The following is a 16,594-nucleotide window of genomic DNA, read 5'->3' on the forward strand; positions in this document are numbered from 1 at the left end:
AACTGAATTCGATGCCTCTGAGAACCGTTGCTACAGAAATGAAATTTATAGCTCTAGTGTTTTACACTAGAAATATATTAAAAAGGAACAAAACAGGAAGTGCATTTCCTCCTGTTTCTTAGTCATATATTTTTTTCTTTCTTTCTTGTATGTAATAACAGTGGAGTAATAACTCTGGGAGTTCTGTGGGAGCTAAAACACTAAGAATCATACCTCTAGTCAAATCCCTCCATTCAAAATTGGGTTCAGCACAGTGAAAAAATCCTGTCCCAGAAGTGCCTTGAGAGTGCCTGCGTGTTCCTTAGCACTCACTACCGTGCCAGTGCCAGAAAGGGAAGTCTAACTATCCCTCAAATATTTAATGAACTATTTTTCACAATGTGAGACAATCTCTTTTACAAAATAGGGGGATTTTTTCTTCCAGAAGGCTGGAAAGAATACAGGTGAAATCATAGAAAACTTTCCTTCTGTCATAAACAGTGTGAGGTTTGTGAACAATGTATTTTAGTATGACAGTGTTAAAAGGAAACAAAAGAAGTCTTGAGAGGAAAGCAGGATCCAGAGCGAGCTTTTCAAATTTCCCTTAAAGAAAAGTGAGTTATTCTGATTATTTTTATGACTAATTGGTGTCTTGCACTGACACACATTTCTATCCAACTCTCAGCTGGTGGCTTTATAGATCCAGGTCACCCAAACTGAAAGAAGTTATGGCCTTTTGATAATGGCAATTAATATGAATAAGAGCATAATATGTTTACTAACATACGATAAATCCCCTTCCTGTTCTTAAAAATATTCCACCTAGTGTAATAATTCACGTTTCATTGTTTTATAATACACAAGGAAGAATCTGTGTCTGGATTATGAGAGCTAAGATCAATGACTGGTGCGAGAGGTCTCATAAAAGCTCCTTTCCATAGATAATCTTCAAAACACAGAGAATTCTCCTTCTGCGCATCTTTAGGACTTCAATGATATCCTCATAGTCTTCAAAGGTTAGTAGACAAAAAGTTAGTAGGCTCTGGAGAGGAGTGGGATTGCCACAACGGGAATAGCTTTTAAAGTTCTGTATCGTAATTAAGATCTAATGTCATGGTCATAACTCCTGACTTTTTATTTTACAACCTAGCCCTTGAGCAGTTGTATCCAATAATCTGGAATTTACAATGTTTACTGTACTTGGAAGAATTCTATGCCATGAAAAAGTGTTTTGAGCAGATCACTAAATCATTCTTAGATTTCATCATAGAATCACAGAATGGTTCGGGTTGGAAGGGACCTTAAAGATCATCTAGTTCTGACCCCCTGCCATGGGCAGGGACACCTCCCACCAGACCAGGCTGCTCAAAGCCCCATCCAGCCTGGCCTTGAACACCTCCAGGGATGGGGCATCCACAACTTCTCTGGGCAACCTGTGCCAGCGTCTCACCAGCCTCATAGTAAAGAATTTCTTGCTAGTATCTAACTTAAATATCCCGTCTTTCAGTTTAAAACCGTTACCCCTCATCCTATCACTACTCTCCCTGATAAAGAGTCCTACTGCTTATTAAATAAACTCTTCCAATAATCATGACTGTGATTGTTGGCAAAATAAGCCTGAATTTAATAGTATGAGGCATAATCAAGATATGTTCACATTAAGTTATGTCTTCACTATTTTTAAAAGACTTTATTCTCTTTAAGGCTTGAGCTTGGAAATCCCAGTCGTTGCCACTGAAACAGCAGCTGAATCAACAGTGATAGTCTTGCCAAAGACAATGAATCTTTTAAATCACTTCCTATTTACAAATACAGCTTTATGATTCTCTGGCTAAGCAGTCGTAGTTTCCACCAATTTCACAATTCCACAGATTTTCTCAATGTCATAAAGAATACTTTAAAGAATTCATGATGTAGTTTAGAGTGTTGTTGCCTTACTCAAGTACATCTAAGCAATTTGCCAAGTTTACTGACAAAATTGCCATGTTTTAGGTGTTTTCTGTAATGGGAACATTGCTGAAGAAGACTAACAGATTAAAGCTCCTGGCCTTTGAATTAGACATCACAGATGTTGTTTGTGGCCACTATGCAAGAGTATTTCAGAAATGAAATAACGGGGGGGGAAGGGGTGGAAAGGGGAAAGATACAATGGAAAAGGGACAGTCATTGACAAGATGGGAGGGAGAAAGCTGTAGCTGGATGCCTAGATTTAAGAGAGGCCGGGCTGTAAACTGGCAGGGAAAGCAGTGAATTTGACAAAGCAGGAATGGGTTTTCACAGCAAAAATTGTGGTGACTCTTACCTTTCTGTATTAATTAACCTTTTGTTGATTCTAGTTCATGGAGTTCTTCCCTTCTTGTTCCTTTCTTGTAACAATTCAAAGTAAATCGAAGCCTGAGACTCTCCTTTTAACAAAAAATATTTCTTCTCCCTTACCCTGTTGCATAGCAAGGTGTGTGTGCACTTAAATATTGCTGCTCAACAGTATTTCTGGTAATCCTTTGCTTACTTACTGGCCCATCTAACTTTATTTGCTAAATCTTCTAAATACATGGTTATTGCCATAACAGTTAAAATGCAAGTAAGAACAATTTTTATTTCCCCATTTTATTCTTTATTTGACACCCACTGCCTGCCAGTGTCTGTGCTGTTTCCCTAGACTTTCTTGCAAGTCCTTCTGACTTTTGTTTATAAGGGTTAAACTACCGTTCAGGCTTACTCAAAAGAACTTTACCATGTGCTGAATACATTGTTCTTTGCCGCACTGAAAGCAGACTGAGAAGCAAAATGTGCAAAAAATGGCTAGAGAACGTAGCAGAATAAGAACAACCAGATTTAGCTAGTTCTGTTCTCTTGCCGTCTTCTCCAAAACGCCAGGCAGGCTCCACATAATCTAAATGTATGTGCTCACTGTAGAGTTAACTTGAAGACTTTCACTCTAATATTGCTCCTAATTATCCTGTGATCTTTATTGAAATCTCTCCCTCAGGTTCACTAGTGGTTTACAATTGAACTGTCAGAACTGTCAATCAAGCCTAAGCAATACTTTTATTCATTGATAACCCAGCTCTGGCCCATACAGTCTTAATCAAGTGATTACTAATAGCACCAATGCTTTTTCCTGTTTCCCAGAAAGATGGAAAAGCTCTTACACCATTTTGCTCACTGGGCAAAATGACGTAAGAGCTTAGTTATTGCACTGCAAAAAGCTGTAGACCATTGACAGCGAAGTCTTACACATGCTGCTGTCTCTAGTGCCTGCAAAGAACTCAGTATGTCTTGGCAACGTGAACTCAAATAGCTTCATGTGCTCGATAGCATGTTAAGTTAGATTGGTGTCTGATTAATTCAGCATTATCGATGCAAACTTAACTACTTGGGCAGACCTAGGTAATAGTCTGAGAAGCGCTAATTTCTCCTCTTATAAGCCCTACAAGATAGGGAAGAATTCTGATGCGAGAGCCACAAATAGAGAACTGAGTGCAGAGAGGAAGGGGAACTGCTTACAGAGCTAATTTTAGTCTAGTGAGGCTATCCCAGGTCCCTCTACGGCCGGTGGAAAGAAGCGCTCTCAATGCAGAGCATGGGTTTGCGTTACTGGTCCCTCAGTAACTTGGTTTGAGTCATTCTCGTTCTTCTTCCCCTTTTCCCCAGGGGTTCTTTTGCTTTCCATGCTGGGCCAGAGGAGTGGATTTCACTAAGCTGTGCAAGCCCAACTGTTAACAGAGTTGTCTGTGATGTTAATATAACAGAAAAACCAAACCTAAACACAATCAATGCCAAAAACACTTCCCCTGCACCCACTCTTCTCTCTGCCATGACCCGGGCTGGTTTCAGGGTATGGCTGCTCCACAAAGCTGTGAAATCACAACCACCATTGGAGCAGCCGCCTTCAGGGAGTGGGGATGAGAAGCCGTGGGTGCCAGGGGAAGACTTAAACCCATCACCAACACTAAACCGTGCTTTGAGCGAGTAGCCCCTGGCAGAGCCTCCTTGTCTGCTCTAACTGCAGAGCGGGGGCAAAGCCTCTCCCTGGCCGACCAGAGCCCCTGCGGGGAGCCCCTCAGCCACCGACCCCCCGAAGCTGAGGCCGGTGCTGTAACCACGCTCCCCTGGCCCGGAGGCACAGAGCAAGAGCTCCCGCTCTGCCCGCACCCCGCCACGGCCGCCGGCCCGCCTCACCGTCCCCTCACAGAGCGGAGGCGCCGCGGCCAACCGCGGCGCGCGCGACCACCCCCCACCAACGGCTCCTGCGCGCTCCCCGCCCCCCCGCAGCGGCTGGACCAGCAGCATCACGTCATCCCGCGGGCCCAGAGCGCAGGCGCAGCATTGCGGTTCCCGGGCCCCGGCCGCCCGCCCCCCCCGCGGGAACAGCTGGGGGCTGTACCCACAATGCCGTGCGGCGCTGCCCGCTCCGCTCCATCATGGAGGCGGCCGCCGCAGCTGGCGCAGCTGGCGCAGCCCTGCCGCCCGCCGCCGCCCGGCCTCGCACCCCCTGAGCCCCGCGCACCCCTCGGGCTCCAGCATGAGCGGCGGCAGCGGGGGCGGCTCCTCGGCACCCGGCCGCTTCGCCGACTACTTCGTGATCTGCGGGCTGGACACCGAGACAGGGCTGGAGCCGGACGAGCTCTCCGGTGAGTGGCCGCGGGGTCGGGCGAGGGGGCGGTGGCCGTTGGCGGTCGGCGGCCGTTGACGGTCAGCTCTGTGGTGGCGGCGGCGGGACGGGCAGCGCCGCAGGCGGGGTTCGGCCTCGCCGCCTCCCCGCTCGGCGGACCCCGGGCGGCTCCGGGGCGCCGTGGGGGGCCCCGGGGGGAACGGTCGGCCGCCCCCCGCCAGCCCCCACCCTTGGCAGCGGCGCTTGTGACCCGCTCCGCTGGCGCTTCGGGGTCTGCGGGGCTGCCCCGAGGGCTTAACGTGCAGAAATGCCCGGCTGTGCACTAACGGGTGTTTGTGGAAGTGCTCCTAACTTCTTAAACAACCCCAGCGAAGTACCTCGTTTAAACGGCCTCTTCAAAGTGAAGGTTGTGCGGTGGCGGTGGTATTATTTTAGACCGTCTCTGTCTTAACAGCGATCTGCTGCACTCTTTTTGGAGCTTGGTTGTATTTATCAACTTCTAGTCAGGCTCCTGGACGTTTGAAACACACAGGTAATCTTAGTGAATCAGATTTTGGAGAGAAAGCAAAGACTTTTTGCTTGTTCTGTAATATGTTTTGTTGTAGCATAGGATAAGAATTCTCTTCTATCAGTATCTGAAAAAAAAAATCGGGTTAGGAAGTAATTACTCTGCTATATGAGAATGTTCACACCAAATACAGCTAAACTGTATCCCATCACACTATGTCACATCTGTGTTTTTAAGGTTACAAATCTGTTCTTTGTTTTAACAGCACCTTGTTTCAGCTTTAGTTTCACTCTACTGGCTTCAGTTAAATTAGATTGCTGTTTAGCATCTTTAACTGTTCAGAAGGATATAGGAATGCAGTGGTGAAAACCTGACCTAAAATCAGTACTTATTTTGTGTACTTGACCTCAGAACTTGACCAATGTTATATTCTTTGGTGGCTGGTTGGTTTTTTTGTGTTTGGGTTTTTTTTTTTTTTGTTAAATTAGCTTGGTTTTATAAGATGTCGTGTGGGGTTTTTTTTTACATCATTGTATTTAAACCTCTCCCCCTTGGCCCCCCCCCCAATAAACACTTGTTTCTTGTAGGGTGAAACTTGTGCTATTGTAACTGACTTCTTACGTTGAACTCTTCTAAACTTTGGCTATGATGGAAACTTTCTTTTTTTCCTTTTCTTTTAATGACTTCAAACAAAATTTCTCAGCTGTCCCTCATGCTGAATGGTACCTTACCCTAAAAGAAGTCATGTTGGTCTAATGTTAAAATAACTGTAGACTGCAATTTGAGACTTGAAGAGTGAATACACCATAATGGTCTGCTCTATAATGGCACTTTAAATTACAGCATTGATTTAATTTAAGAAATCCAAGAGAACAAAATGCAATACCATTTCATTGAAGGATACATGAGGTTCCACAGATTTTTCTTGATTAAATCACAAGCGCACAAAGTTTCTAGGTTGAAACCAGTTTCTAATGTTAATTCATTTACTATGTGTATTCATTTACTATTTGTGTAACACAGTGCAAGGCACACTCAGTAATACTCCCTGATCTTGATAGAAACAGGAATAACTCTCCTCTCATAATTAAATTTAAAACCAGCAGTGTATTACTTTGAGTTAGATATCTAATAGTAAGCTGGAAGACATCAGCGCCTTTTTTAAAATATACTGTCTGAGTGCGCAAGTCTGAAAGCTGTAGCATGATGTTCTTTCTGTATTTGCTTTCCCTGTCAAGGACTGCATCTATAGTATGTAAAACTGTGGTGTGCAGTATGTCTTGTTCTCTGGTATTCCACCATGATACTGTAATGGTCTTGCTTGTGACAAGATGTGGGGATTGGGGGCAGAATAGGTTTTAGTATTTATGGGGGAAACTGATTTTTGTGTGATTTCAGGAAAGGGTTTAAAAAAAGAGGGGAGGAAACAAGGGGGAGGAGGATAAATTTATGATAATGTCACAGCATATGAGCTAGCTGGAATTCCAGTGCATGTTCTTGAGTTTGTTGTGTTATTAATAATGCATGATAGTGTGACTGATAATGCTTTCAAATTGTGTCTTAGGTTATAGCCTTCTGCAGTGTCCACTGATATAAACGGAAAGGGTCTCTATTGATTTCAGTGGGTTTTGGATAAAGATTTGAAACACTTTGCACTTCCTGGAAGGCTTTCTTGTTTGAATGAAAGGATTATTGTGCACTGTTTCCATCCCCACTCCCCCCCCCCCGCCCCCTTTCTTATTTCTGTGCTGAAAAATAGATTCTGAATCCTTGTACTGTTGAAACAATTTGCTTCATAAGTGCTCATTGTTGGAAGAGAGGCACTGGCACTTCAGCTGGTGGGTGCAGGAGTGGGGAGCGGGATGGTTCCCCAGCAGGGTGAAGCTGGGCACAGCGGGTCTCTCCAGGGCTTTCCTGCATCAGGGCTGCCGGAGCTCAACCGGGCATGATGTCATCGCCGCCCCACCGCTGCAGGGAACCGGCGGGCGCTGCCAGGGCCCCCGGGGATGCTGTCGGCAGACTTTGTTCTCACCAGGCTAATGAAATCGTGTATTGCAGGTATTCAACCTTAGTGTTGATGATACAGCATTTTCTGCAGACTTATAAATGAAGCATAAGATCATGAATTGATGCTCAGTCTAGTTACTTTGCAGGAAGAGACACCTCTAATAGCGTTTTTCCTTTGTATGTTGGAAGCTTAGTAAATAGCACAGCTGTAACACTTTTTCCTGAAAAAGTTGGCTGACTGATTGAAAATGCACTCTCTCTATATATATGTATGATTTTCTTTTAATATAGTGAGAAATACTGTATGTAGGGCTTTGTAGTTAGCACGGGTGAAAGACAGCATGTTCTCTATTGCTAGGGCTTTTTAATCCCCAAATTCAAGTGATCTGGTTATCTGACATCCTTTCTTATTTTGATAATTGTGTTCCCACTGAGTGACCTGTTAAAGCAGATAGGAAAAAAAATTACTAAGTGGTAGTAAAACAAAACAAACAACAAAAACCCCTGACAATTTGATCTTATTTAAACTTCATCCAGTGGTGGTTGCTGAGCTGGTCAAGAGAGGAGATGAGGCTTATTTACCCATTTCCAGGTAGTATTGATGTGCCAGAAGGAATGACAGAAATCTCTTAAGTACACTGCAAGGTCTGTAACAGATATATTTATTTCATAGAGAAAAATCGCAGAATGGTTGAGGTTGGAAGGGGCCTCTGGAGGGTGTTGGGTCCAACCCCCCTTGCGGAATCAGGGCCACCTAGAGCCAGTTGCCCAGGACTGTCTCCAGATAGTTTTTGAATATCTCCAAGGATGGAGACTCCAGAGCCTCTCTGGGCAAGCCATGCCAGTGCTCAGTCACCTTCACAGTGAAAAAGTGTTTCCTGATGTTCACATGGAACCTCCTGTGTTTCAGTTTGCGCCCATTGCCTCTGATCTTGTTACTGGGCGCCACTGAAAAGAGCCTGTCTCCGTCCTCTTTTCACCCTCCCTTCAAGTATTTATATACATTGATAAAATTCCTCCCTGAGCCTTCTCTTCTCCAGGCTGAACAGTCCCAGCTCTCTTAGCCTTTCCTTATATGAGAGATGCTCCAGTCACTTAAATCATCTTTGTGCTTGGACTCTCTGCTGTGTCCATGTCTGTCTGGAAGACAGAGGAGGAGCGCGGATCTGGGCACAGCACACCAGGTGTGGCCTCACCAGTGCTCAGTAGAGGGGAAGGATCACCTCCCTCGACCTGCTGGCAATGCTTTGACTAACACAGCCCAGGATGCCATTTGCCTTCTTTGCAGCAAAGGCACATTGCTGGCTCACGGTCGACTTAGTGTCCACCAGGAAATAATCATCAACTACCAAAAATCTTCTGTGTGTAATATAACTTACGTAATGCTGCAACATTATGATAGGGTTTCTTAATTTAGGTTGTATGACTGTACCCTGGAAAGGTAATGAGAATGAAGTCGTGCCTCATCTCATCTTTCAGCTGATAACATCTTTCCCCTATCTGTTGAATTAGTTAGATGTGATCTGAATGATGGTGGAAATACTTGCACTATATGGAGCTGTTGGAGTTTTTGTTCTATGTTCTTTTTTCACTAAAGATTTTCTTTTCCTGCTCTGAGATGTGTTAGTTTTTAGCAATCATTTGTCAGTAGAGTTTGTTTATTATGGAGTGGCAAAGCAAAGGATCAACTTGCCATTGCATTACACTTACATGTAATTGTAGTCTGGGAGTTGCTATTACAAAATACGTAACTCAGACCCAAATATCTGGACATCATATTCTAATCTTAGATTTTCTGTTGCATGTGCCTTAATAGTCTTGAGTGTCATGTCATGAAGATGATAACAGTTATTTCAGAAATAACAGTGTTACAAAGGAGAAATAGCGTTTAAAAAAAAAAAAAAAGAAAATGCTCGTAATTTGTGAAGAAAAGATTGATGATTAATAATAGGATTGTCTTTAAAAAAATCTTATTTTGGAAGACTAAGGCCAGTGACTAGTCTGTCATCCCTATTTCTTTCTGCCGTTCTTCCCAGTCTGAGCTGGTCTTTTAAGGTTTGGTCCAAAAATTAGTTTATTCAGTAGATGGGCTTGTGTTCCTTTTACCAAGGTCCTTATCGTGGTGCTATGAGTTGTCCGTCTGATCGAAAGCTTCATCCTTAAAGGAGGATGAAAATGAGTGTTAGGTGAAGCGTGTGTGTCCAGGAAATATCCTTCCTGTAAATACCCTTCGTGTGCTTTTTCAGAATCCGTATTATATCTCCTTTCACTGTAGTGTATGATGGTGTAATACGATTTTAGTTACTCTTCGTCTCTAATACCTTTTTTTTGTGTTTTGTTTTTAATGATGTTGAGGCAAGATCTGTGTGTGTGTAGATTATGTAGCATAACAGGACTGATAACATAACAGTAGCCACTTCGTTAGTGCTGGTGTGTGAAATTCTAAGGGAAGATGGTAAATGGTATATAGTATTCACCTAGCTCCACTCAAAATTAATGTGAGCAACTGGTATTAGAGCACGTGTTTCTCCTCACCGGTAAAATGGAAATGTTGTCTCACCTCACGCCTCTGTCTGTAATTGAACTGTCAGTATTTTTCTATTTTGTTGGCTTCAGATTTAAAATGACAACTTATCTTCATATGTTTCCTGTTGATAGGCTTTATTTTAACAGCATTCGTATCGATATAAACTTAAAAAAATATGGATGTGGTGAAATGATGGAAGGCATTTGTCACATAATAAATTGCTTAGTATTTCAGAATTGGGGTGGTAGTTTCCTTTGTGGTGGTCCATGTAGTAATGTTGTTACCAGCGCCTGTGTTAGTTTCCAGGTTCAACAGACTTAAATAGTTTTTATTTTGCCTCAAAGGTATTTGTAAGGTGTAGCTAAAGGGAAAGAGGATGAAGAAGAGCGGCAAGCTTAATTTAAATTAGCAGATATCCTTTTCTGACTGACATCTGACCCGTTCCATATTTTCTTCTTTTGGGCATTTTTATCTTGGAATTAAGACATGGCATTTGAAGTTGGAGCCAGCTGTGATTCTTGCAGTGAAGCTGTTCTGCAATACTGTTTATTCCTTGGGTAAATAGTGTGTGAGTAAATTTGTCTATTTTTGCTATGGTAGTAATACCAACACTTGCTGCAGAAGTAATTTGCATTGGTGGGAGCCATTGCTTGATTTTCCAAAGGCTGAAGTGTGTCTTTGGGGTTTTGGTGTTTTGTTTGTGGGTTTTTTTTTTGTTTTGTTTTTTTTTTGTTTGGTTCCCCCCCCCCCCACCTTCTTCCTCTCTTTGTCCATAGTATGGATAGTATTGGTGCAAGCTTCCCACAGTTCCCTAATGGTGTGCCTCTTCCCTTGCGGATTCACTCTGAGACTGAAAAGGAGGTTTTTCAGTTTCTTTGCTTCTCCGAGATTGATAACCAAGGTGTTGCCTCTGTGGGAGGCCTCTCCAGTAGCACCAAGGCTGAGACCACACACTGTTTTCACATAGGTCACTGTGGACGAGCAGTAGATAGCAACAACTTTTGGCTGGACTTACACTGGCACATGTGAAACGTTTTAATCCGGATAATAGTTTATTCCACTCCTCCCTGCCCCCTCTATCTTTTCTCAAGAAGCTGGAGCTGTTTGCTGTGTTTGAGTGCCAAAAAGATCTTTTGTCTCTTTGGGAACTGAGGCAGACGTGCTAGGGTAGCTGATATATAGAATAAAGAATGGGAGAGCTGATGTAAGGGGGAAGCAGCTGTACTTTACTGAACTACGTTTGAAGCCACTGTTTATTAGGTGATGTTTCTATAACGCCAATCTTGTGATTATTGTATTTGTATTTTAGGTTAAACTGAGCCGCGTGCTTTACAGAATCATCCCCTCAAAACTCTTCATTTTTCCACCCTTCAGTATTCAATTACAAATTCGACTTATTTGGAAGGCTCTTAGGTGAGGTGTGGGGGAGGAGGAAGGTTACAGGTTCTTGAGTTGAGAATAGACCAAAGATGCTGAAACAGTGTCTAAAGGATTAAAGTTTACAAGTCTAACTTTTGAAGCCCTTAAAAAAAAAAAAAAAAGCCATAGGAATTCCACCTTATTAAAGCAAGGGATACAAAGATGGGTTGATTTGTCATTTTGTTCCTTTAGGGTTTTTTGTGTTGTTTTGTTTTCTTTGCAATTTCTTCTGCAAGAGAGAAACTACACAAAGAGAACATCTTGAATGGATTGCATGGGAAATACTGCCATTTGCAAATAAAAAAAAGTGTTTAATTCTTTTCTCCTAAATCGTCAAATTATTTATCCTGTAGTTACAAAATACTACAACTGTTTTTCTCTGCAGTTTGACTTAGTGATGTCCTACTTGAGTGTTGTTGGTAATACTTCTCATACTTATCTTTTTGAATTCCCTCTAACCTGTGGGGCTCATGTAGCAGAAATAATGCACATGAAGTGACAATGTCAGAAGCAATTACTTACTGATGTATGTTGTGCAGTAGTTATTCTCTCTGAATTTCTTGACAACCCTTTCAGATTTGTGGTTTGTAGTCAAGTTTGCAGCAAACTGGAATGTTAACCATGGGTGGCTTAAATATTATTGCATAGAGAAATTACCAAGCACTCCAGCACAAACTGATGAATGATGAAGAATTTACTTGGAGTGCTTCTGCTCAAGGCTTGTTTTGTAGTCTTTCCAAGAAAATGCTACTTTGCTTATGGTTTGATGGGCAAGAGACCTTTAGCTTCAAACTCCTGTGTAGAAGTGTAAAGTATTGCCTTTTATATTTAGTTTTTTATTTTTTACTGGTTGTATGATCAACGACAATGAGGTACAGTATGTATTTTTGTATTGAGTCATTTATGTATCGATACTGAAGCATCTTGAGAAAGAAGCTATTGCATTGTGTGGGTAAGTGATCAACAGACAGATAACATAGCAGTCATAAGTAAAGATAACATGGCAGTCATAAGCAACATTTTTCAGATATAGCAACATTTCAGTGTTTGAGTGAGGAAAAAAGGTTGGTTTTACTGAAACAGATATTCTTCCAGCATGACTTCAGGTGAGTTTGGAAAAGTTTTTTTTAAATCGTAGTTGCTGCTGCTGGTGTCTACAGTTGCACTGTGTTGCAGAAATATGTGGTCAGAGATCTGGAGGCTGCTGCAGTCTACTGATCTTTGCATTGCTTCCATCTTCTACAAGCATAATTTTTTATGAGCTATTCTACTATTTGCATATATTACTTATTCCTCCTTAACTTGCTACTTTCAGCAAGCTCCCTGATTTTGCTCCCCAAGGCCAGCACTGTCCTACTGAACCGTTACCAGAATTACGTTGGGGAAGAGAAGTTTACAAGGTTAAGTTTACAAGGTCAGTGCGAGCTCTGACTAGCATAAGACTGTGGTATCCTTTTCTGGCTTTTTTATATGTGTGGTCTGGGAGCCTGAACTGTGAAATAACTCATTCAGAAGTTTTGCTGAAGGCTGGTAAAACTTCTATTTATCAGCATCTCAGTCACTTCTGAGAATGAATCTGTCAGAGATTTTATGTCAGCCCAGGCCAACCTAACTACAGGTTGTCGTGGTCTGCCTTTCCCCGTCCTTACTGCAGTCGTGTGCTCCTGTCTCCTTCCTTTGTATGAGATCTAGCACAGTCCCATTGGACGTGGTTCAGTGCAGCAGGTTCTGAGGAGCACCAGGCCTTGGTGTGAGGAGAGAGGCTGGTAACGCATAGCCATTCATTAAATTGGCATAGGTGCCCTGAAGCACAGCTCCATTGGGGGCCATATTCAAAAACATCTTTAGACTTCCATTTAGAAATCCATGTCAATGATTTGCAGAACACTGACCTGACTTCTGAGGGGTTTGTGGTCCAGAGGCTGCAAGTTACTTATGATCTGTGAGGTTGCTTTAGTGCTACAGGTAGTAAGCGTTGGATTGATGTCCCAGTGATCGTGTCGCCCCTGAAACTGTGCTCAGGATCTGTGAACTAACCTTCCCCACACAGAGATCTGCCCTTGCGTGTGTTAGTAGCCTTGAGAATGGCTACCATTTCACAGGGGAGGCCTAATCTTGGCTTGGAAAATGAAGGAATCTGGATGTATCCACTGAATGAGGTGAACTGATGGTTCTTTTGGTGGTTCATTCCGTGAATAGTCCTGAGTGTATTATGCGTGGGTGACAAAGTGGGCTCTGGGAAATACTTGTGTGGTGTGTATGTGTGTGTGGCGTATTTGGTGTTTTTTATTTGTGCATCTCTTTTTCCCTTTATTTCATATAAAGTCTTCCATGGTTAAAACTACATATAACGCAATATTTTGTTTTCATCAAGCTTGACCAGGGAAGGTATTTAACTCATAATCTTGGTTCTGTGGAACCACAAGCCACCATCTTGGTTTATGAATTTGAACAAAGAGGTGATATGCAGTTGTAAGTGGTTAACTTGGAGCTGTGGCTTGTGTTTTCAGGACTGAATAAAAGTACTGGACTTTGTTCTTCCTGTTCTAATCAGATTTTCATATTTGAAACACTTTTTTTTTTTTTTTTTTTTTACCTGACATGAATCAAGCCTTGTGAAGCAGAAAGGTGAGCTAGATATGGTACACATAAAAAGGAAGAAAACTCAGGAGAGGTGGTTGGTGAGATGATAAGGAAGGATATAGTCAGCTAAGATAAACTTCAGAGTTTGTCATATCCATTGACCAAACTGTCAGCACATCTGACTAATTTTCTGGTATTAGAAATAACTTCTATTTTAAAAATAATAAAAAAATAAAAATCAAGCAACTTGATGACTTTTCTTACAGGGCATTTTTTTTTGGGGGGGGTCAGTCTTTTTTCAGGCAGGTTACTGCAAAACACTATTTTTAAAGTATTTAGATAACAAAGTGAAACATACTGGACAGGACTCGTGTACTGAGATGGTTGTATAGCTGTATTTTGGTGATCTCTTGCTTGAAAGGCTTCACGTGCATTTTAAAATATGGCTTTCCTCTTCAATGCAAAACCTCTAGTATCCCAGAAGAATAGAAATAACTTGGTTAAAGGACTGGACGTTCAATAACATTTGGTCCTTGTGCTTTTACACAGATGTGTTTCCGTCAGTCCTCAGAGCTGGAGTTGTAGGGCAATGGGAGCACAAGAAGTAGGGACATTTAACTGGATGGGACATGTCACTGTAAAAGGAGATCCACAGCGGCCCAGGAGGGTTGCCTGAGCTGGTCCGTGCTTCTGTTTGCTCAGGCTTCCCTGGAGCAGCCTCACCGGGTCTGCCAATCTTAGGTGGGCGTGAGGAGAACAGCTGATTTCTATATTAAATATACTTAAAATATGCTTCTCTCCACTTCTGTTTTATATTTCTAGTACACGTAAAAGAATTGTGTTCTATTCTGAACATAAGCCACCCTTTTCCTTTCTTAGTGTCTTCTCTTGCATGTATTTCAGATCTGTTGTGTAATGGAAGTGGCGCACCCTCCTTCCCCAGCCCCCGTGGCTGAGAACACGCCTGTCATTGTAATTTTGAGTGCTGCTTCTGTTGTTTAGTTGGAAACAGACATAAATATCTTTCTGTAAGTCTTTTTGCTGTGGCTAAAGCAGAAAAGTAGTTTAGTAAAACAGTTCTGTTTTTAAGAACGCTTCCTTGAAAATTTCTGCCAGCCAGTCTTGATTAAAATACATTGTGTCCATCTGCCTTCCTGTGTTACATGCAAAGTAGTTAAAAAAAAAAACACAACAACCCAACCCCCCCCCCAAAAAAAAAACCCCAAAACAACAACCCAAAATGCTTAGGATGCTTTCAAAGATGAAAGCTGAGGACTTTCTGGGGAGTTTTCTTGCTTTGTTTTTAAAAAGCTGCCTTAGATTCTTGGTAGTTTCCTCTGCCACTTCCCTGTCCCACCTCTTCCCGCCTTCATTGAAACAGTACCAGGAAAACAAAAACAAAAGCTTTCTGTTTCCTGACCTTACAATCACAGAATGCAGATGTCCTCAGCTGTTTTTCTGTGCTTTAAATTCATTGTTGCAGCATTTGAAACTATTCCAGAGCGTGTGTGGCAATATGTTTTGTTATCAGCTTGATGAATGCTGAAACTTAGATGATGAATGGATATCTATTAATTCCTAAATTTTCATTTGCCATAGAGGGCTTGGAAGAATTTATGCCACCAAAGCATAAGATGGTCAAGAGATTATTTGTATCCAGTGGAGATAATACAAAATACCCAGTTAGTGAACTCTTTTTTTTATTTCAGTTCACAGTGAGGCGCTTCATGTTACAATTCTTGAAACATTGCAATTCTTGAATTCTGGAATGCAAAAGAAAACAGGAAAGCAACAGGATCTCTTACAGTTGACAAATCAGGGTTAACTTGTCTCTTTGTCCTTCTCATCTTTTTAGTGACCGGGGTAGGAAGAATTGTGTTGTCCATTGAACATTCAAATGTATGTTGTACGCTGAAAGGAATGTGCTCCTATGGGATTGGGATAAGGGATTGTTACAAGAAAGTTTGGGTTCCCTCGATGACAAAAAGGTTGAAAAATTTAGAGCCTTTCATCACTCTCATTATTTTCTTCTTCTCTCTACTTCCTCTAAAGAAAGTCCTTTAATGTTTACAGATCAAAAACGGCACCTCACCCAACATATATTTCTGTTGCACTTAAGACAGATACTTAAATAGAGGGCAGGGTGTCCATAAAGCATATTTGCACCTTTGATTCAGAAAGGCAGATGGTGGACTTCTTTGCCTTTGAGCTCTTTTGTCAGGGAAAGTGGAAGAGCAACTTGCATAAAGAAATCTTTAGAGGAAGTCCCTGATGTGAAAATTATAGCTTGTAAATCTGTTACAAATCCAGTGGAATGACAGCTGCTAGAGACAGTGATTGAAACCCCCGATTCATTTGAGACTATGAATGAAACCCCAGATTCTAGTTGCTTAAAAAGCAGTGCTACAAAAAAGTGAAGGTGATCCGTAAGACTTTCTCATACAGATAAACTGATCCATTTTAAAAACTGTTAAAGGCCCAATTCCAGTAACAAATTCACTGGTCTAACCGCCACTTCAGCTTGTGCTGTGCCAGGTGGTCTTGCCAACAGGGGGAAGGGGGGATAGAAGTGCAGGACAGAGGGTTTATGTGTTTCACGATAAAAGGGAAGGATTCTTTTTTGTGTATATCCGTGGAAGAGGTATGCTGGGGAGGGGAGTCCCCTCTAATGAGAAATACGTGCAGTTCTGCTTAAGGAAGAACTGGAAGGAAGGAAACAAGTCATAATCTGAAGGCATTTGTCCTTTGATGGAGTGTCTGTTTGCTTACAGATTTGGCAGCTGCAGCTTTTCTTGAATAACGGTTTTTATTACAAGAATTCTTGTTTAATAAATTTCTAACCTTAGTCTGCCAAACTTTGAATGTTTATTTCCTACATTATAGAGGTTGTTGTTTTTTTTTCAGTTATGTATGGTTTAATATTTATTAAGTATTAATAAATATTTAATTTATTAAA

The 16,594-nt window shown here is 41.9% G+C and overlaps 1 protein-coding gene across 4 annotated transcripts in view; it reads left to right on the forward strand.

Annotated features, from left to right (window-relative positions):
- Positions 1-4,316: 4,316 nt before the first annotated feature.
- The window catches only part of DENND5A (DENN domain containing 5A), a 68,808-nt gene continuing 56,530 nt past the window's right edge, over positions 4,317-16,594 (forward strand). Inside the window, exon 1 of one of the 4 annotated variants that reach the window (XM_063331953.1) lies at positions 4,317-4,613. In XM_063331953.1, coding sequence (XP_063188023.1) covers positions 4,505-4,613 — 109 coding nt within the window. In that variant the 5' untranslated portion in view covers positions 4,317-4,504. The remainder of the gene's footprint in view (positions 4,614-16,594) is intronic. The other 3 variants (XM_063331954.1, XM_063331951.1, XM_063331952.1) reach the window with 3 other exon arrangements.

The sequence above is a fragment of the Chroicocephalus ridibundus genome, chromosome 4 (assembly GCF_963924245.1).
Source record: "Chroicocephalus ridibundus chromosome 4, bChrRid1.1, whole genome shotgun sequence".
Lineage (NCBI taxonomy): Eukaryota > Metazoa > Chordata > Aves > Charadriiformes > Laridae > Chroicocephalus > Chroicocephalus ridibundus.